Source organism: Episyrphus balteatus, chromosome 4, assembly GCF_945859705.1.
Source record: "Episyrphus balteatus chromosome 4, idEpiBalt1.1, whole genome shotgun sequence".
In the NCBI taxonomy this organism is placed as follows: domain Eukaryota; kingdom Metazoa; phylum Arthropoda; class Insecta; order Diptera; family Syrphidae; genus Episyrphus; species Episyrphus balteatus.
Genome location: NC_079137.1, coordinates 15024691 through 15047505, shown reverse-complemented (window position 1 = coordinate 15047505; position 22815 = coordinate 15024691). Strand labels below are relative to the sequence as shown.

At 35.4% G+C, this 22815-nt stretch overlaps 1 protein-coding gene across 4 annotated transcripts; it reads left to right on the top strand.

The window, feature by feature from the left end:
• Window positions 1–453: 453 nt before the first annotated feature.
• Window positions 454–21639, top strand: LOC129919731 (uncharacterized). 4 transcript variants are annotated; one of them, XM_056000715.1, is made up of 7 exons: window positions 456–584; window positions 652–938; window positions 6949–7159; window positions 7227–7293; window positions 7355–11143; window positions 13536–17558; window positions 17629–21639. In XM_056000715.1, the coding sequence occupies exons 3-7, from the start codon at window positions 6993–6995 to the stop codon at window positions 21430–21432; spliced, it is 11850 nt and encodes a 3949-aa protein (XP_055856690.1). In that variant the 5' UTR covers window positions 456–584; window positions 652–938; window positions 6949–6992; the 3' UTR covers window positions 21433–21639. The 4 variants fall into 4 exon arrangements, with proteins under 4 accessions (XP_055856688.1, XP_055856690.1, XP_055856689.1 ...); XM_056000713.1 differs by lacking the exon at window positions 652–938 and having other exon boundaries at window positions 454–584; XM_056000714.1 differs by lacking the exons at window positions 456–584; window positions 652–938 and adding an exon at window positions 1112–1815.
• The last annotated feature ends 1176 nt before the right edge of the window (window positions 21640–22815 follow it).

Below are 22815 nucleotides of genomic sequence, written 5' to 3'. Positions count from 1 at the left end.
CAATGTTTGTAGTTTTTTCCACAAACAAATAGCTCTAGAAAGAAATAATTTTTTTTTTACTTTTGTAAATTTCCCACTTCTTCACTTTTTAGGTCATTGTAGTAAGGCTTAACCCTACTGCAAAAATAAAATACAATGGTGCAAAATTTGTCTTTTGTAGTTGTAGTAGTAGTAGTAGAAAAATAAAATTTAGCAATTTTACACTTTTTTGGTGCACCGGATCGTGAATACCCCTGATAATCATTTTAGTAGTTATTCGCAATTCCAAGAAAATATTAAAATTTCCATTTGGAATTCCGTAAACTAAAAAAATTGGCATCACTTATCATTTAACTGTAAGCATACCCTTAATAATTCACCGGCACCATCAAAATTGTTCCGAATTTCGATGCCAGCTGACAGAAAAACTGACAGTTCCATTAAAAATCCGCGGTTTTCTGTTTTCTACTCACAAAAAAAAACTCGTCTTGAACAAAGTTGAGCATGGCACAAACTCTCTTCGCCGCTAGTAAAGTCTGTCATCCATCATAAGTGAAATACAAAAAAAAGTTGATACTCTAGTTCCATATTATTCTTCCCCTAATGTATGTATAATAAATTATATTTATTATATCTGAAAGAAGAAAACAACTTTTTAATTGTGAATTTCAGTGCATTACTAACCTACTAAACAAACAAAAGTTTTCAATAAACTCATCGCGAAAAGGTTTTGCATAAAATGCAAAATTGATTTTCAAGAAAAAAAAAAATACCTACATTTTTTTCTTGTGTTCGGACAGCGACAACCTCCGCAATACAAAATGAATTGAAAAAAAAAAAGAAAAAAAAAATATAAATTAAACTTGTGTTGAATTTGTTACCTTGCTTTGTATTGACACTGACGCCTGAAAAAATGTATGAGGGCAGAAAGAAAGTCATGAAGAAGTTTCATATTCCAGGTTCTCCATCAATTTAGTTGTTTTTTTAGACAAGAAAATATCATTTTTATTAGTTTTTGCATGCTTAGAGTTCCCTTTTTTCTTCTTGATGTACATAATGTTAATTTATTTCTTAAACCTGATCCCGTTTCCCTTCATGATGGACTACAGAAAACGTGTTCATTTTTTATTATAAAATCTATTGTGTAAAAATTTGTTGCGTAGCTCTAATTTTTAATGCGACACATATCACCTGGGAAAAATTATGGGCAATTATTTGCCAGGTACATACCCAAAAAAGTGCACTTCTCCGACTTAACCTCTACCAAAACCTACAAACAAACGAAGATACCCTTCAAACGATCAATACATTTTTTTTACCAATTCGCGCACCAGCAAGTTAAGCTTTAAAATGGATGACGTTTGAAAAAACGTCATGGTTTTCAAGCTTTACCAAAACAACAACAACAAAACGAAAACATAAAAAAAAATATATATATCGACGCAGAAACAAAATGGTGAACAAATTTTTTCAAGGAATAGTTTTAGATCTTATCGAAGACCAAGAAGAGCAACATCTTTTGTGTTTTGAATCGTGAAAATATCATCGATTTTTGATAAAAAAAAAAAAAACAATTTGTTGAAAAAATTATGTGAATAATGTGATTTTGTGCAGCGCAGCCATATTGGAATTTATTTTTTCATTTTCAAGTGATGACTGCGTAATATATCTTGAGAACGGTTATTACTGAATACCTGCCGATAAAGTGCAGTTTTTTTTGTTGTTCTACACGTGGGTGTGTGTGTGACGCCATTTTGAAAAACACTTTGCCGACCAATATCTCGAGAACGACTTTGAAAATTGAAACACAATTTTCTTCACACGGATTTCACGGAGGTGTGTTTGATTTGGAAAATTTTGTTTTTTCGGTTTTTATGGATGATTTTTTTTGTGATTTGTTGATTTCACATTTTGAAAAACCTGTTTTTAGTGAAAAAAGAAAAGGAAAAAATTGAGAATAACTGTAAAAATATGTAGGTATCTGGGAGGAAGCCATTTTGAAAATGAAAAATGAATTTGCCACATAACCAATAAATTGAGAGAACAATGACATCACAAAATGGCTTCCGGTATTTTGCAGAAAATGATAGAAAAAAACGGAGCTTTTATAACAGAAATGGACCCCAAAGAATTTGGAAAATTTATAGATGAGTGATCTTCAAAAGGAACCGTACCGAAGTGACACCATATAAAACATCCAATATTGATCCTCAATTGGGTGTGGTTTGTTACTTATCCATTGCAATTAAAATAAAGTTAAGTGTGGTGTCCAAGTTTAATGATAAACTGTGTTCTATGTTTTAAAATTTCAACTTTCAAGCAGTAAAAATGTGATCAGAACATTGCAAATTATTTGTATGTATACATACCTACTAGAATTGAGTGAGCCAGCATCCAGATATTCTTTAACATACATGTTGTGTGCATCATGATGAGGATAATGGAATGTGGAAGGAAAATGAAAACTTTAAAGTTACATAATATATGCCATACGATTATATAATAAAAAAGAAGTGCTGCAGAGAAAAAATTCTGCAAAAGATAGATTTAATCGATGAAGTGAGCTATTGAACATAAACTTAAATTCAACGCAATCTATGTAAAATGAATTGTGTTTTAGAAAAAAAAAGCGACTCCAAATGATTGGCTATTACGATTACCTAAGAACATAATACATATTACGCAGTAGTAAGGTTGAACAATGAAGCGTAACATAGATGAAAGACAATTCTCAAAATGGATAATGTTCTTGAGATTTAAGAAGACAAATGGGAATGCAAGAAATTGATCTGATGAATCCATAAAGATGTATTACTCACTAAATTGAAATTTTCTTCCATTTGCAACTTTCTGAGGTAAAAACAGCGAAGCCCACAGGCAGATTACTACTGTGAATCAAATATCTACGTGACAAAGTTCTGATCCCATCGATATTAAGATCATAATAGGGTCGGATAAAGGAAAAAAGCGCATTCTGAAGAAAACTGCAATCTTGACGAAATTGACTGTTTTTAAAAAAATTAATGAAACGACGTGTATATTTGTTCGAACAGTTAAAATTAAAAGATATTGCAAAAAAAAAAAAACCAATTTGGTTTGGCAATTCGGAGAAATAAAGAGTTAAAGTTCATACGTCCCCTGTAGTTATTATAGTAATGACTTTATATTTGACCTCAGATGGGACTACAATTCCGCCATTTTGCTGCTCCACATTATGGCTCTACATGAGGTCCGCCTGGTTAACCTCAGGAAACGTTGGCAGGCGTCCCGGTTTTGAATTGTTCCATGTCAGACCGGCTGAATGTAGTAATCTTTGCATTTGTTTTTTCCATGAGTTTTTGGGCCTGCCTCTTTTTCGCGATTGTGTTCAAATTAGTATGAACTAGGTACTTAGGATTTTTTCTTTGTACATGACAGTGGCTGCTAAGGTGGTCGTCATCCAACAAGGATGTTGGATTTTTGATGGCTCCAATATCAAAAAGAATACCTGTTTCACTTTCGGATCCATCACTTTGGCTCTAAATCAGAAAATCAAGGATTGTGATAAAGAGAAAAGGTCTCAAGACGATTCCCTTGTGCACATCAACTTTGATTCTGTCGGGCATTTAACCTTCGTTATCTTAGAAACTTAACACACTTTGCGCAGAGTTTAGTACAAGAAGAAAAAAAAAATAATAGATCCACTAAAAGTTTTAGCCCTCCATATCTCACACATTCGCCAACATTGGAAAATGCTTCAATCAGTTTCCAATCGTTTTCTGTTTTAAATTATCTGAATGTCTCTCTTTACCAAAGATGCTTTTATTGGCATTATAAATTGGTATAAATTGAAGAGCAATATCCCTATTGTTGTAATTAGTTGTTTAGTTGTAAGTCTACTAAGTAAGGTGTTTTATTTTGTAAAAAATAGGGTCTAGGGTGATAAAAGTTAGAGTAAGAGGGAAATTCGGCTCAGAGGGAGTTCGAGTTAGAGGGAGTCGACTGTACTTACACACACACAAGAATGGTTGAGAATTGTTAGACACGGCCTTGCTCTTTCATGCAGTCTCACATGTATTACATTTCTTGCCACAATATTTATTTATACAACTGTTTTTTATTTAATTGTTCTCAAAAAGATCTCGAAACCATAATATAATCGATTTATAATATTATCCCATAATAAGCGGCATCAATAATTTTTACTTGCGATATAGGTAGGTACTATATAATCAAGTTATGCATTCGTAAAAAAAAAAAAAGTTGAGATAACATTTTTCCATGACATAACGATGGTAGACAATGCCAAAAAAGTGGGTCCCGGAAGTCCGTCTGTCTGTCTGTCTGTCTGTCTGTCAGTCTGTCTGTCTGTCTGTCTGTCTGTCTGTCTGTCTGTCTGTCTGTCTGTCTGTCTGTCTGTCTGTCTGTCTGTCTGTCTGTCTGTCAAACTGTCTGTCTGTCTGTCTGTCTGTCAGTCAGTCAGTCTGTCTGTAAGTCTGTCTATAAACGAAGCTACAGCCTAAACGGATGGACTGATTGATGTCAAACTTGGTATGTAGCGTTATTTGGCGACTCTCCAGAGGGGTTTTTGGAATTAATTTTTTTGGACCAAAAATAACGGTACTTGTCATCGATTTTAGTAAAATTGAAATATCTCGAAAACGGCTCCAACGATTTTGTTTAAAAAATTCAAATGTTAGTTCTATCTTCTAATGAAAAATTTTTTTTTTTGAAAATCATTATTAACGGTACCTGCCATAGAACCGTTTTTTTCAAATCCGATTATCTCCGAAACTGCTTATTCGATTTCAACGAAACTTTTTGTGAAGAAGCATTTATACAATTTAAATATAAACCAAAAATAAAATTAAAAAAAAAATATGTTTTGGATTTTTAAAAATCAAATTATCGAAAACGGGACATTGAATTTTTTTGAAATTTTGTTTTTAGATGTTGATAAGTGATTTCTACAAAATGGCATACCAATTTAATTTTAAAACTTTTTCTCCAAAAAATTATTTATAAAAAATTAGTTTTTTAAAAACGGCTCTAACGATTTTGAAATTTTTTTTTTCTAAAAATGCATCTTAATATGTCAATCAAAACTGCATACTTGTTTTGGAGGGCAATTTGATTTCAGATTTTATTTTATTTTTTTTTTAAACTAATTTTATTTTTTTTTTCCAAATTTCTATATAAAAAGTCTTAACAATTTAAGCTACTTTAAATTTAAGAGCAAGTTCGTGCGACCCAGTCGTGCATTTTATTTAAGAAGAGTGAAATGGTATAAATGTCAGAGAAAATGTCTTCTCTTGCTGAGCAAAAGCTCTGAGAGAGAGCAGCTATGTAGTTTTTATTAATATTCCTTGTGGTTCTCTGTATTCTACGTTCTACCGTTAAAATTGTTATTATGGATACCTCGCATATGTTTCATGAGCTTTCAACTCAAATTTTCTACATTGAGTTTATGAAAAAGATATGGCCATGAAACCTGAATTTTCTTATTTCTTAGGTAACCTGTTTTTGTTTTCATTTAATTTCTGTATTCAGACAGTTAACATTGAACACATAACACAACAAAAAAAACTTGCTACGAAATATTTTCGTTCCATAACTCGTAAACTCTGTGGAATAATTTGAATTTTGAAGCTATATTATGTACAATATTATGTACATTTAAAAAAGCTCTTTATTATTTGTAATTGTATACGGATCGTTTTCGTAAGAAAACACTTCCTTTATTTTTCTCGTTCGATTTTAGTTTGTGAGTCTTGACTTGAGCAAAATACCATTAAAGTTCTTAAGTAAAAGTAAAGCTCTGAGACCGAAAAATAATTTTAGATCTCCCATAGCAAAATAATTGTAAGATATGTTGGAAGTTATGTACATATACCTATGCTATACATAAAATCTGGAACCAAACAGAATTAGAACATTTGATGAAAAAAGCTTTATAACCAGATTGACTTGGAATTATTTTAACACAATTCTCTTGAAAACACTGCTGTAATAAAAAAAAAAACTAACACCAAAGAAAGCTTATAATTCGGTATCATAGAATAATGGAAATCATATAATACACATAAGAATTTTGAAAAGTTTTTCTTTGAAAATGCAAAGTTTTAAAAAAAACTTCTATATACAATTAAAAGCATTGCACCACCTTGTTATAGCCCTCTTTTATGCCAAGCGATTTCAAAGGTTATAACATCACATCTTTATAAACATAATGCAAAATTATGCTGTTAACCTTTTCTTTTATCGGATCTCTTCATAACCTATCCCTAAAGAAGCACCCCATAAAAGTTAGAAGTCCATTTTTAACCGAAATATATTTTTGACTACAATCCTCACACTTTCCACTGCCACGCCCACTTGTAGGAATTTCATTCGATCAAAAACGATTCAAAAATGTTTTTTTTTTGCTTACCCACTTTTACTTCTTTTTCTTGTGTTCTATTTTTATAGTTTTTCTTTTCCATAAGTGCCTTTCCCTTTGCTTGCTCAAACATTTTCATAAGACAGTTTGGAGTTTTTCCATAGGAGTTTATTTCTTTAAGTGCAACTTGGTTACCTAAAAACTTTCAGGTTTTTATAATTTCTTTCTGACTTCGTTTTGCACATTATTTGAATATGGTGTTTATTCATTTTGGATCTGTTCCTAGCTTTTATTCTAGCACCAAAGATTTCTGCACGTCAACGGATCTCGATTAGAGTACCAATGCGTTTGTATTGAGAGTACAGTTCAGTACCTCTTAACTGTCATTTATTTCATATTACCATTTATTCGGAGCTATAGAGGTTTTGAAATCCATCAGCATTCAAATCATCCCTTATTTTACTTTTTTTTTCTTATATTTTTAGTTGTTGTTTTTAAATTTAATTTAATTTCAAGTTGAATTAATATTTAAGTTTAATTTAAAAGTTCAATTTAAAAATCCAAGTTTTAACTTTTCTTATATCAAATTCTCTCTTTTTTTTTCATTTTAGAATACTTTTTTCATAATTGCAAACAAGAATAAACACACAATACAATGGGAGACATAGATTATGATAGTAAGTTTAATGAGATGCAAAAATACATTCCATTTTTGGATCGTGTCATTGAGAAACTAAAAAACAATGACCAAGATAAGCCACGCAAGGCACAACTAGATAAAATGCAAACATTACATGGTTTACTTAATAACAAAGAAAAAAAGTAAGTTAAATCCTTTTATATGCTAAAATCAATAAGTAACAATGAATATGTATTAAATTTATTTTAGACTCAAGATGGAGACCTTATTGAAATGTGAATCGGTATTAAAAAAACTTTATGCTAAAATTGAAAAGGTAATCTTAAGATATACAAAGAAAGGCATCAGTTTTAATTTTGTTTGTATTCATTCTTAAGTCTGATGATGTCGCCCCGTCGAATCCGTCTAGCATTTCGACTACTACGACGACTACAAGATTATCTTCCGATGCAGCATCAGTGACAGCAAAAAATGTACATAACTCTACACCTGCATCTCAAATAGCTGCACCACATATTACACCTGCATCTCAAGCAACATCAGCACGTGCCGCCACTGCAAGTGCTAGAAACAAATTCGTGCCAAATCGCAACTTAATAGAAATATACACCTGCCCTGCTAGTCCTCCACATTTGGGTGAGGAGGATTTTCGGCCACCGGTTGAAATTCCTACAGAAAGACGATCTTCTCCAGTGAAGTTCTTGTCCAGTCCTCGTTGGGATCAAAAAAGTTCCAAAGAAACAATAGAAAAACAAATTCCTACTCATCCATCAAGTACTGCATCGAGATTTCAAAATCGTTCCACAGATTTCTTTCACAGTACCCATCACAAACCTACTGAAAAGCCCCAAAAAACTTCCCGCTGGTCGGATTCTAGAGATCATACAAGAGATATATCACCCGCTTCATCTTCCGCCCATCACAGATCGTGGTCTGCAACATCAACTAGTTATTCGTCGTCGAATAAAAATCGATCATCACATGGTCAGAAGTCGTCGATATTTAGTTCAGAGGAAGAGAACTGGGATGAACCGGAAGAAGATACTTTACCAAAATCAAAGCCAGATCCTAAAACAACGAATACATCAACATCATCAAAATCAAGTCACCATCATCGTCAACATGACAAAAGTTATAGATCCCAGGCCGAACATTCATCATCTCCACAGCCTCCTCCATCTGCATATCATCATGTCTTGCCAGAATCAAGCATGGATAACGATGCTTTTCAAAACAGATTATATCACGAAACAATTTATAATTATAAGAAACCAGATGCGTTTAGTAGTTTTATGAATCCTCCACCACCAGAGGCAAGAACTCCACCAAAACCACAGCCAGTAGGCAATGTATTTAATCGTTTGGGTGATAAAGTTGATCCTTATGAGAATTTCAGTATTCGAGTGAAGAATGACAAAATCAAATCATCCAAGGCACCTCATAGACCAATACAATCTCCACCACCACCTCCTCCACCTTTATTAGTTCAAACCCGACCAATTGGTGAGGTTCTTAAAAGTCCTCCTCTCAGTGCGGATGATATTGATGATTTGCTAAATGAATCACTCGAAGCAGCTATTGGGAAACAAAAGAAAAGTCTTTCTTCAAGTGAAAACTCAAAAGACCCCAAAAAACCAACTTCATTAGATGCTGTGAGAAAAAAACTAGCCATGATCTCTAAACCTGCTTCACCATCACCTGAACTAGGAAGTCCGCCTAGAGTAGAAAATAAAAGCGAAGAAGAACCATTCTACCGGAGAGGACACACCCCAACTAAAAAACCAATTGATATTGTTGAAAATGAAAAGGTAACAGAAACTGGCCCAAAGGAAGCTACAACCACCACACCAACTACAGTACAACCAAGCAGCAGTACTTGTCCGTTACCTTCTCCAAAATCACCTCCAAATCCAATGGATAGGGTTGTAGAACGTTTAGCCTTGAAATACAAGCCACACAAAAGGCGAGAGTCTGTGTGTGTTGACCGAAGTCAATTCCAACAGACCGAGAAAACAAGCACGCCTCCTTCTCACACCATGGACCCGAAGATTAATTCCGTGGGTCATAGGGGTCATGTGACGGATCCGCGTGTAGCGAAAAATATGGCACACATTCCTCCACTTATGGCGACACCTGTGCCCAATGTTCTACCCACAATCAATCACTTTGATCCTCGCCTAAGAAACACTCATCCTTTGAATAAAGATCATATACCATTTAGCGTACCTAAACCTTATTCTCCAATTCCTAGTCTATTGGATATTCATATTCCTCTTATTCCTCCATTAGCAGCTTATAATGCTCCAGTAAATAGTGGCGTTCAGCCCCCGTTGCCAAGTTATAATATTCCAAACATCCAAAAGCCTCCGCTACCGAATTACATTCCTCCCAACTCAAACAGAATAGATCCAAGAACACATAAACCACCAGCTAAAATTTATGCTGATAAATTCAATGCCGAACGAAATGATAAAACGGAGAGAATGAAATATTTAGAATCCAAGAGGAATAAGCCTCCTGAACCGAAGACGTATGGGGAATACAGAAAAAGACAGCAAATGGAAGAAGAAGAATCGAGTAAAACAGCAACGACAACTGATCCTACGATACCAGTTGCACCAACAATTCAATCAATGGTGCCTTCAACGCTGGATAAAATGTATAGAAATGCTGATTATGGTAAAGAAATGACAGGAAGCATACAAGGCTTTAAAATTCCTAAAAAACCTAAACCAGTAGAAGAACCCAAAGTTGTGGATACAAAGAAAGATGATTCGGAACTTAAGCCTCCTGAGGAGTCTACAAAAACTGTTGAATCTTCTGGAAAAGTTGGAGAAACTTTGAAAAAACCGGAAGAGGAGCCAACTAAGAAATCCGAAAAAGATCAATCAGAAGCTAATGAATTGCCAAAACAAAAAGAAAAACTTCCAAAACAAAATGATAAAAATGTACATAAAGAAACAAAGAAATCAACTATTCCAGAAACTAAAAAGTCTACAACAAAGTCTCAAGTCATCGAAGATGATATTGAGACAGATTTTGTTAAAATAGAAAATGATTTAAAAACAAGTAAAAAATCAAATAAAAAACCTAAGGAAATTATCTACATAATTGATTCAGATAACGAAGGTAACGACTCCGATGGGGAACTATTGAAATCTAGTTCACAAACTTCTGAGATATTAGATTCGTCAATAAATGAGAGTAGATTGGTAATCGATGAGAGTGAAACTACTACAAATTCACTCGAAAACAATGCAGAACTCGAAACACCAACAAAAACAACTATGGTGGAGGAAAAAGATGAAAGTGAGAATGATTCCCCTCAGCCGAGGTTAATACGTTCTCGGAGGTTGCGAAATAAGAATAATGTTTCAATAATTGAGAATACTCCTTCACCTGAAAAAATTGAAACAAAAATATTACCACCACCTCCACCCCCACCAGCAGCAGCAGCAAAACCCAAATTGAACGAAGAAGAGAAAAAGGAAGAGGTTAAACCAGAACCGCGCAGAATCACCACACGACGTTCAACAATAATTGTGAGAGAGCCTCCAGAACCACAAGTTGAAAGAAGAAAAAGTGAAAGTCCTTGTTCTCGTCGGACAGCTTCTGATATATTCTCTCCAACAACAGATAATTCTGTAGTTTCAACTCAAAATATTATTACTGGCAAGAGGAGGACAAGGGCTTCAATTAATTTCAATGAAAAAAATACTAAAAAACCTGCAACACCTAAAACAACAGCAACACCTCCAGTAACAGCACCATCAGCTTCTACCCCTCCTTCAACAACTCCAACTCAAACACGCAAAACCCGTGCAAAATCAATCGATTGCAGGAGTGGAGGTAAAAAAGCACAACAGAAAAAAGATATTGTTGAAAAGAAAAATTTAGAAGATGGACAGATATGTGCAGTTAGTAGCACAACAGAAGGGCCACATAATGAGCCTCCAGTTGTAAGCGAAATTTCTGCATCACCTGAAGAACCAAGTAGTTCGAATGCAGTAGATCCACAAACTGCAGTCGTCGATGCTGATAATAAGAAGAAACAAGAATTTTTAGAAGGATTCCTAATGAGTATTGTGGATCCAACAACAAACAAAGATCGTATACTGGACATGTTGAAATCTGTATTGGATGAAAAGAAACTGCAGCAAGTCAAGGTAAGAATATTTCTATAATGTATCTTGGTTAATTAGGTTCTATTTCACGATGGTGATAGGGTGGTTAGGGAGGCCAATAATTTTACGATCCATCTATCTATCTATGTAAGGTTTTCAAAGATTTGTTCTACCTCTCACTGACTTCCAGATGTGTAATTCTCCTCTACCTTCCATATCACTGCTTGATATGGAATGAAAATGCTACCTTTTTGCAACGCAATTTATACGTGAGAATTTTTGGCAAAGGTTTCTGCAGTGGGATTTTTCAAATTATCAAAATTGAAAAAATATTTATATGCCTGGAGATACAGGAAAAAAGAAACTAATATACCTACATACTTTGTCAAAATTCTATCCGCAGTTGGATTTAGCTTCTATTCTTATAAAAAGCTGCTTGTTGTTTTTGTACTACATGTGAAGTCATACTGCGGATAGGGATAGCTACGCAAAAAAAAACACGGATTGTACATATCGCACTAGAAGGTATTACAAGACTGTAGTAACTACAAATTTTTTTTTTCTTGAGCGGACATCATATTTTACAGAATAACATTATATATCTAATATTTTAAATAATTGCTGAATAGTTAATTGCATTATTTTTATAAATGAACTTGATAAAAATTATTTTTTTACAATTTGAAATAGTTTGTAAATAAACAGTTTTTCGATGATTCAGCGAAAAATTTTTTTTGAGTTACAACATTCATGAGATCGAGCTTTGAAGAAGTAACGGAAGAGTTAACTTTCGATGTCAAAAAGAATAGGATAGATGTGATTTACCTGCCCTATAATGACGAACGATATTTGTAAATCAATAATGAACGGCTCGCTCATACAAAAAAAATTGTTGGTAATTTTTCAGAAACTTGAGACGCCTTTTTTTTTTTGTTCTCCTGAAAAAAGCTTACTTGCTGATTGTACTTTACCTTCTGAAATTGAGACGGAATCTACTTTTCCTCTTGAAGGATGGCAAGACTTCTGAAAGACATACAAATCCTCTTCACTTTCTCACTATCTACTGATTGCTTCCAAATCTTCTTAAACCAACAAGGTTTTCATTTGAATAGATTTTGTTAAGACTTAAAAGCTAAAGTTCTTATTTTTTATTAGGAGAACGGTTCAAATGTTGGCGTGCTTTTGAATTCCGTTTTCTCTTCATCCCTTTTTTTCTAATTTTTGTAACGAAGCATGTACTCCTTTTTCGTTTTTTTTTTCTGCGTATGTTATCTAACCCTACGACTTATGTAAGTATTTACATTTTAAAAAGTTGTGTCACTTAAATGCTAAATTCTTCTACTTCTTTACGACGATTGTCAAGAAGTAGAACAAACCCACTTATGGCTCCACATTTGGGATTCACCGCGTTGGCCACAGAAAAAGGCCAACTGAATGCCAAATATGGTACAATTATTTAATTCTAGTCTCGAGAGCATTGTCCTCCAATGCGTGATGCTTCTCACAATCAAAACTTGGCCGAAATGCTTGTTTTTTTTTTCTTAGATGGAAGAATTTCGGCTTCCTTTCCCTAAAAATTGTTTGCTTGTCCATAGCTTTTTTCTTACACTTTGCTTTTTTTAACCTTCTGGGATAGAGTTCAGGAAAATGAATAAACCTCTTGATCACCGAAGTAATATAACATGAGTCTCTATTGTATCGCCATTATAACAGTATTTTTGGAACACACTTGCGTTTACATTTGTACTTCTTTTCGTTTTTCCCTTCGCCTTTCATATTTAGGTTTCAAAATCAGTTCGTTAATTTCCGCCTTTGGCAGTGACAATCACCAAAATTTGGAAGTTATTAACAATGTGGCAACTGATTATTTTGTATACTCTGATAAACAGGTCCTACCTCTTCGCGAAAGTGAAGTGGTAAGATGCGAATTCAAGCATTTGAAAAATGTGAATGTTGAACACCTTCTATCTTCTGAGCTGAACTGAATCTATATTCAACAATCAGCAATGGCGCTTCATAGCGTCATTCTGAAACAGACTAGTAAAATGTTATACATAGTTGTATACATTAACCTAAGTGAAATTATCTCAAAATGTCCATTTTACATCGCATGAATTTAATTTCAAATTTGAAAAATTTGATATATTCTGAGAAACTTGAATTTCTGATTCGAATTCTATTTTCACTTCCACGAAATCAAGTCAAAAGTTATAACTTGAAATCAGTTTTTAGTCGAAAAGTAATCTGATTTCGTTAGAGGGATCAATTTTACTAAGGGATAAAGCTAAGACTTTGCCTAAATATTGTTATTTTGTTTGTTATTTTCTAGATGTCGACAAGTTATTCCTCATAGAGGCCTATCCGATTCATACAACACCCAAAAACAGATTTTCCTTTTATTAACTATTAATATTTTAAACTTTTTATTTTACAGGAAATATTGTACAGTCCAGCAAAAGACGATAGCAAGAATGAATCGGCCAAGGAAAAAGAACTCCAAGAGCACGAGCCAGAGTCAAATAAACCTCGTGTAACAAAACACAAGAAAAATGAACTCGACCGTCTGAATGAAGACATCCGAGATATGTTTATATGTCAAGGCGTTGTAACTGCCACCGGTCGGCGAATGTGTACTCTTGCGAAGGAAACGGAAACGCCCAGAGAAACAAGGCAAAAGAAACCTGTTCCAGTTAAAAATCCAGTTAAAAAGAAAAATATTCCATTAAAATCTGCTAAAGGACCAACTCAACCAGCATCTTTGTTAAATAAGCGTCCAATGCGCAAGGCTAAAGTTTTGATAAGCCCATTAAATATTAGAGCACTGCGAAGTCGAAATCCAAAAGCAAATACCTCCCCCAAAATGCCTACTCTTGCACCAAATACTCCAATCAAACTACCCAATGAAACTCATCCAAAAGTCAAAAATAGAAAAATTAGTGAAGGAGACGTTGTGGAAACAAAGAAAACTAGTAAGAATAGTAAATTGGAAGAAGACGATGATGAAGAAATGTTTATACCAATTAAGAAAAAGCCTGGTCCCAAGTCGAAACGTCAGGCATCTGATGTCTCTTCAGAAACAGATTCCTCAGATGATGATATTGAGTTAGCTTACTTAAAAAATAAAATAAAGAAATTGGATGAATCGAAGAGCGAAAAAGAGAATAATAAAAAATTAAAGGTTGTTAAGAAAACCGAAAAAGAACAGGAAGAAACAGAGAAAGTGGTTTCACCAAAAGAAGAAGAGGCCAAACCGAAAACGAAAGTTGTTTTACCAAAAGAAGAGACTAAACCGAAAGCGAAAGTTGAAGTTCCCAAAGAAGAAACAAAAACTAAAAATGATGAAAAAGAAAAAGTAATCGAAACAAACGAAAGTGAAAAGACAGTTGAAGAAAAAGAAGACAAACCCGAACAGAAGTCAGAAGTTTTCGTAAAAAATACTAATCCCGAATATCATACAAAGTCTGACTATTCCAATTGTTGTGTTATCTGCAAAGAGAAGGCACGTTTCATTGCACCACATTATCTTCTCGCACATAATGATTCCGAAGTCTACACATCACGACTTCCACAAGCTGTCTTGGAAGATATTAAACTCAACATTGGCAATCGTGCATTCTATTCAATTCCTAAGAAACCGCAAATAGCTTACCAATATAATTGTCCATTTTGTGACTTTAAATCGGCACAAACACTTCGTGGATGGATGGAACACTTCACCATACACACTGGCGAATATGGTCAAAAATGTTCCAAATGTTTCAAAGCAATGAACAGTGCTAGCTACTTGTCAGATCATCTTAAAAAATCTTGCCCTGGCGCCAAAAAAATCAACAGAGATCCAATTAATCTTCGTGGTCTAGGAATAAATGGTTATGTATGTCAGTTATGTAACTTCACTCAAATGCTCCAAGGAAATGTTGTACGTCATTTGAAAATTCATCATAGTCTCGAAGACCCAGCAGCTGCTAAAAGTAATATTTTTGAAATACGATTAATTGACGTCGCAGGTGTTCCAAAGAGAGACGATATTAAAGTCGACGAATCAGTCACTGATACATCTTTAAATGATTCATCTGCTGTTTTAAAGAGTGTCCCTGATGTAGTTCCAAGTACGCCGAAAGAATCAAGTATGGTCATTGAAGAAGATCCTTTGAAATTAACCCAAGAAGATAATCTAGTTGAGTTGGATTCCAATGCAACCAATACAATTTTATCGGTTGATGATAAGGTTGAGGCTGAAAATAAGGCTGAGACTGGAAATAAAACTGAGGCTGGAAATAAATCGGAAGCTGAAAACAAAGCTGAGTCTGAAAATAAATCTAAGGCTGAAGCTGAAAAGAAAATAACCGACGAAGATGAAGAATCAATTAATGAACTTTCCATTATTCCAAACATGGAAGCATTCCTCCCTAGAACACTAATATCTCCAACTTCTGGAATTCTTAAAGAACTTTCACCAGCCGAATTAGATGAAATCATCGACTTAGATGATGATTCTATATTCCCAGATGAGCCAACGGCGCCATCCATAAGTCAAACTCCAGTTGAAAAACCATCAAGCATCGCCATAAAACCAGCAAACATGGAGGTATTTCTACCTCGTGACATAGCCTCACCAACTTCTCTCGTTTTAACCGAAAGCTTGAAATCAATTGAAAAAGACAACGACTCAAGTCTCAGTAAAACCAAGCCAACTGAAAAGAGAATGACTATTGCTGAGAAGCTAAGTCAGAGATTCAAAAATATTGAAAAACAAAATATAGCTGATGATGCTGCTTCAACAGGAAAGACAATTCCAGAAAAGGATATCAGTCATGAAGTTTCAGTATCGTCTGTTCCAGAAGTTGATCAAATAGAAGAAAGACCGGCAACAAGTGAAAAGGCATGTCAGTTGCCAACAGTCGTAAATTCTCCTGCATCAAATCGGTCTATAAATGAATCTGGTGGTAATCTTGTCATTGATGAACAAAATGATTCTCAAACAAGAGATGATGACGCCGCCTCAGACAGTGATGATGCAGGGTATGAAGATGAAGAAGATGATAACGATAATTGGGAAGATATTGAAATCACTGAGACAAAAGGTGGAACCCAAAAAGACAAAAATAATAAAAATAAATCAATTTACAAAACTTTAAGTCGCCTGTACGCATCGATTGCGCCAAAGAAGACTTCCAAAAAGACGACAAAAGAAAAAGAGAAGAAAAAAGCTGAGACCTCACAGAAATCATTATCTGAAACAGTCACTTCCGCATCAAAATCCAATGATAAACAGTCGACTTCTGAAGAAAATTCAGATCCAGCACCAAAACCAACAGAAAAACCACAACAACAACATCGGTTACCGAATTTATCAGAATTTATTCTCGATTCACAAACAGATTCTCTAGATATTCTTTTGAATTCAAATTTCAATTGCCTCGAAGGCGATGGTAGTAGTTTCCCACATTTGGATTTGAATGACTTGGATTCGTCAATATTCCCTCTGCCAGAAGAGCAAGAAAACATTCAAGATGCCATAGCTATGGCCACGGACTTGGATTCAAACAAATATGACATTCTTGGCAATCCAGTTTCAATAAGTCCAAATTCAGCACCTCCAAAACAACAACCTTTGTCAACGATAATTCAAAAAATTGGATGCTTTGGCTTTTCTTTGTGCGGCAATTCCCTCAAATACTATTGCATGGTAAAATCCTGTGCATTTCTATTTTCCGACCATCCCGATGGACTTCAAAATCATTTTCTATTGGATCATCCCAATCTCAAATGGGACGGATATTGTCATACTTGCAAAATGCAAGTGGACTATGGCGACTGTCGGGAAATGAAACACTTGTTGGATGTACATTCAAAAGTGAGAACAGATGATCCAGGAAGCGGTGGTGGTGGTAGTGACAAACCAAGAATTAAATTTCGCAGACTCACTGGAGATATCCTTTCAACAGATAAACCAAAGATTGATACTGCATCTAATGAAGTTGTGTTTGAATCATTTAGTCCTGCTCCTAGTCGTTCTGCAACTCCTCAATCCGCATTACCCTTTACCATAACATCATCCTATAACTCACCTTCTTACAATTCGCCATCTCCATCTCCCAAACCTGTGAATGTCTCATCTTCCAAAACGCCAACCTACACATTGCCATCCACCAACCCGTCATTAGATATAAGTTTGTCAGAAATGTTGCAAAGTGAGCCAAAAGCAATGCTCCCATCAAAATCTAGACCCAAGCATCGGGAATTAAGTTTGTCATCAATGTTACAGAGTGAGCCAAAAGCAATGATTCCCCCAAAAGCACCACCCACTTCGAAAAATATCGACATACCGCTCTTCAAGAATGTTAGCAAGGAGTTTGCCATCACTAATGTAGCTGAAGGAGTATCCGATAATGATCTATTGAATATGGTCTTCAAACAAGTTGACTCAAGTCCAGGAGGAATTCAAATTAGTCAGGTAAATACCGTTATTTTTGTTTTTCTTAAAAAAAAAAAAAAACAGGAATATAATTTTGATTTTTTTTCAGGTGGTAAGCCTAAATGCTGGAGGCAAATCTGTATCGCATATGCCTATGAAGCCAGTCTCTAACAGTGTAACTGTGACACCCGTGCCCATAAAGCCAATACCTGGTCGTATAACTTTATCTGGACGAAGGAGTTCTGTGTGTGTGTCATCTGCATTTAGAGATCAACAGTCAAGAGCATCTCCTAAACCAAATCAAATGACTTCATTGTTAACTCAGAGGAATACCTCTAGTCCTAAACCAAATCAAATGACTTCATTGTTAACTCAGAGGAATACCTCCAGTCCAATGCCAAAAAATCAACATATGGCCTTTGTTTGTGGCGTAATGCAATGCTCCTTCTCCACAAACATGCGATCAACGATGAATGAACATATTTCATCTCATATTCGGCGGGACAACAATCGTGATGCATTAAAATGCCATATTTGTCCTTTTGTGGGACAGGAAATAGCAAGCTACTTCTCCCACATGACACTAAACCATTCAAGGCCCGATGGGGTTGTGACGTCGTCACCTTTATCGTCTACGACATTTGATTTGACTCAAAAAATTCAAGACATTCTGCGGAATACTGGAAAACCTAAACCAAATCAATCAAGTGAGCAAGAGCCACAGCAGATAAGTCAACCAACGTCACAGGAAATTAGTACACCTCCAGCAGCACCACCAGCGGCAACAAAAGTAGCAAAACCAACAGATACTAGTTTTGCCAGCAAAGTGAGAAAAGCTGCAGAGGAGGTAGTTGCCGAAACGGGTCTACCCGAAGAAGAGATCTGGAGATGTATATTCTTCCCCGAATGCGATTGTACTGTCTCGGAGAAGGATTTCCAAACACATCTCGGTACACATACAAATATTGTACCCACATCATTTCCCAGTATACCGCCAGGTAGTTCCTTGCATTGTCCACACTGTACAGTAAATTACTATCGAGCAGCTGTGTTGAAAGCTCACATGAAAACCCATGCTCGACATCAGTATTTCTGCTTCATATGCAGTCTCACAACCTTTGCCAACTATCATCAAGTTCAAAAGCATTTTAGTGATATTCATGCGCGTTCGGGAAATCTACGACCACAAAATATGATTCCAGATGACGAATCAGATAAGCCGGCATTTTTCGTTACCAATGATGTTGAACTCAGTCCCATGGAACTGGTTCAATTTGGAGAGAAACTCATTGTCGATTGGGAACGAAAGAAAGCTCTAAATAAAACCCACTTCCAACCGAGTGAACAAAATCTACTCCCTCTTCAACCGATCTTCAATAATCAAGTCTACTGCTCGGTTTGCAATTACAAGACCAAAGTGAGAACGAATATGTTCAGGCATTTGCAGTTGCACAATCAGGATGTTGATGTGGGAAGTGTTGATCCTGTAAATCCAGTGCCATGTCTTGAGAAGAATGAAAAACATTTCGATAAGATGACTAATCTTGCTTGTAGCTCCAACACAGGTGGACCAATGAAGCCCAAAGAGAGTGTCAAGATTCCAGTTTTTGTTCCTGATTTGAGACGATATGTGTGTGGTCATCCTGGATGCAAATATCTCACACTCACCGATCAAATGTTGCGATCCCATTTGAATGCTCTCCATGGCAGTGAAAAGGGCTATATGTGTCCACATTGCCAGGAGGAAATTTGCAAAAAGAACATGTGCGCCGAGAGGATCGTCCAGCATCTCAAGTTCCATGGGAACAAAATTTACCAGTGCAGTGAATGTGAATACTTCCACTACACGAAACATGTGGTGGAACGACATGTCAATGAAAAACATACTACTGTTCCATTTGTCAACCTGCTAACCTATGATCGGAGTGAAAATGAAACCAAGAAGACTTCGCAAGTCTTTCCGGGTAGAAATGTGACGACACCAAGTCAATCGGAATATGATTCTCCTGCTGAACCCCCAACAACATCGAGCACACCTCCCAATACCAGAATGAAATGGGAGTGTGCCATATGCAAACATCAAACGGTGACTTGGAATCAAATGATCTCACATGCAAATTCCTTGCACAATGCCAAACATCAATACCACTGCGTGCACTGTTCATTTGGGTCAGCACATTTAGCTCACATAATGGACCATATCGACAGCAAACATCCCACAAAAATTCGGGAAGCAAAGTATGTGTTTTATAAAATCAATGAAACACAACAAGATAAGGCTGCTGACACTCGGCCGTTATGGTCAAGAAACGATCCGAAACGAGTGAGAAGTATTCGTGGTATTCTTATGGAAAATGAAGAAGATGCCGAGCGAACTAAGAAGAATCTTAGTCGTGCTGGTGTAGATTCTGATGAAGATTTAGATGATGGTGAATATGATGATGTAATTCCAGTAAGTGATTCAGAATCCTCAACAATCCCTGGTGGATTATCCTGCTTCCATTGTAACTACACCAGTGTGGAAATGAGTTCGCTTGCGCAGCATTGGAAAACTAAACATTGGCACGAGAAGAATAATGAAATGGTCCCGAGGTTGCCATTTTTCTTTCGGGTTCATACAATTTTGAAATGTCCGCTTTGTACACATGTAGGAGACCATATCAATTTGAAGATTCATCTCATCAATGTACATGGGCAGAAGAATTTCTGTGCAGCGGACCCAAACCTCTCTAATACTTGTGGCCATTGTCCGTTTGTGTACCCACCCAAAAGACTGGAAGTCCTAACTAACCATTACCTGCGTGAACATAAGCCTACCGATGTGAAGAATCTATCATCGGGACTGCTTAAGAATTTGCTGGCGTTGGGTGAGTGTCAAGTTTATATGCAGTGTTATTTCTGTGCCGAAATCTGTGCAGATAAAACTTCAATCATTGAACACGAACGTGAACGCCATAAAAATTCAAACTTTCGCTATAAGCAAATCAAAGATGATGTGATTTATCGGTGTGGACTGTGTCAATATTCATCGACGAATGAATTGGCAACTCTGCGGCACATGATCGATCATTTTAGTGGTTTTAGCTTTTGTCATTTCTGCAAGAGTGCTCAGAGTAATTTCAATTCCTATATGCAGCACTGCTATTCGAGTCATGTGAAGGCGCTGGCTAGCTTTAAAGAGATTTACAAATTTGACACAGTAGCAGCATTTTTGGGGCAGATGTTGTTGATATTTCCAAATGGTCTTATTATAAATAAGAAAAATCTGCAACACACTCAATATGGTAATACAGAGAGAATTCAGGCGATGTATGATGAGATTTGTAAGAAGGCCCTTGAACCGCCAATTCCACCCTTGTGTATGGGTCGTTTACTGGCGGCGAAAAAGTCTTCTCTAGAAGCTCAAACATTACTTCCTCCTCCACCGCAAGCAGTGACAGCAAAGCGAATAGCAAAACGAAGAAGTACTGTAGCCATGGGTGGATGTGAACGAGGACTGACTAACTTTTTAGTTCCACCAGAACCTCAGAAAATAAAGAAGAGAAAATCATCGATATGTGGAGATTTTGTCCAGCCGACAGCACCTCTTTTTAGTACAATTACAAAATCAAATAACGTTGTTGAAAGATCAATACAACGTCAACCTGCAGAAATAAAAGAACCTCAAGGTTTTTCATTCTATGGCAAAAAACCTGACCCAATTGATTTATCAAAGATCTACACACACATTGCAATTGGAGATAAATATGCTCCGGTTTCGGTGAAAAAGTTTTCACTTTTATTTAAAATTAACACCAAAGTTATGGTTGAACCAATGGACCATCGAAGATATCATCATAATCAACAAGCCAAGAAGAGAAATGCAAACTTTAATAGACCTTGCCCAGCAAGCAAAAAGAAAAGATTAGCATAGAAATATAAGTAAGAGAATTATTTACTTAAAAAAAAAGAAGTTAAGTTGGAGTTTTTATTAAAGATCAGAGACGACGATCCAGAGCACGTGTCGGTCGATCAAATTTTTATCAACAGTTTCCTGCTGCTTTGTTTATTATTATTTTTTTTTTTTTAATTTTTATTATTAGTTAATGAATTATGAACCAAATGTAAATAAATAAAAATTAAATTTTCAAAAAATTGAAAAAAAAAATGTTTTTTTTTATAAAAACTTAAAAAAAATCCTGACCTATGTCTGATAATCCATTTAGAAACCCATAAACTGAGAAAATCGCTCTTAATTTTGGCTCCACCTAATTGTGCATTCAATACTATAGTTGACTGAGCTTAGGTAATAATGGGTATTAATATTTATTTATGAGTATCTAGGGGCGAATCAATGCATTTTACCTTTTAATGCTACTACGTTGAGTATTAGAAATTCAGCACCGCAAAAAGTAGTTTTGCATTCTCGAGAAACTAAATAAATTTATGTGACTCTAATTCACTCCTAAGTATTAGCCCTTATTTGAAGTTACACCCATAGTTTGTGTTCGAATTAAATTCCCTGTCCAAAGAATAGTTTTCCATTACCCTCACCCAATTGAATTTGATTTTCCTCCGAATATTTTTTCCCTCGAAATCTATTTTGCTATCGTGTATCTCCCTCTCAAATCGAGAATCTTCCAGTAAAAAAAAATTAATGACAGAAATTTATAGCCGACACCAATAAATTCCCAGCGAGTTTGAAACAAAGGAATCATTCCCAGGGAAATTCGTATCCACAAATCACGATACCCTCATCTAAAAATATTTTGTATCCCAATGAAACGTTATTATCATTGTTTGTTTTTAACTATTTGTCAATAGAACACATTCAGCCCTATCCTGAGTTTCACGTGAACAAGATTCCCCCCGAAAAAATTTAATTTCACTTTTCGCCTATTATGAGTTCCGGCTTAAAAGTTTTTCACGTTCGGAAAAATCTTCTTACGTAAGATGAATTTTGGTGGCGAACAGGAAGCTAGTTTAGCAGTAAATGTTAATTCCCATCGGGTGTAACTCAAGATACCTTTTAGAATGCCGGGCGAAAAGAAATATTCCGGGTGGAAAAATTTCCACGTGAAACTAAGGATAGGGCTGATTATATTCTTATAGACACTGAAGATTTTTTTCAATCTCAAGTGCAACATACATAATTTCTGGATTTCAATAATCACAAGATTATAAAGCCTGGTACGCTGTTCGTGCTAAATTTTAGCCGAGAGAAAATTCCCATACATTTTAGCTCATCAAGATTTTAAAAAAGTTTTTAATGGTACCATTTATACGTATTTCCTAAAAGAAACACCCTTTTACCAAA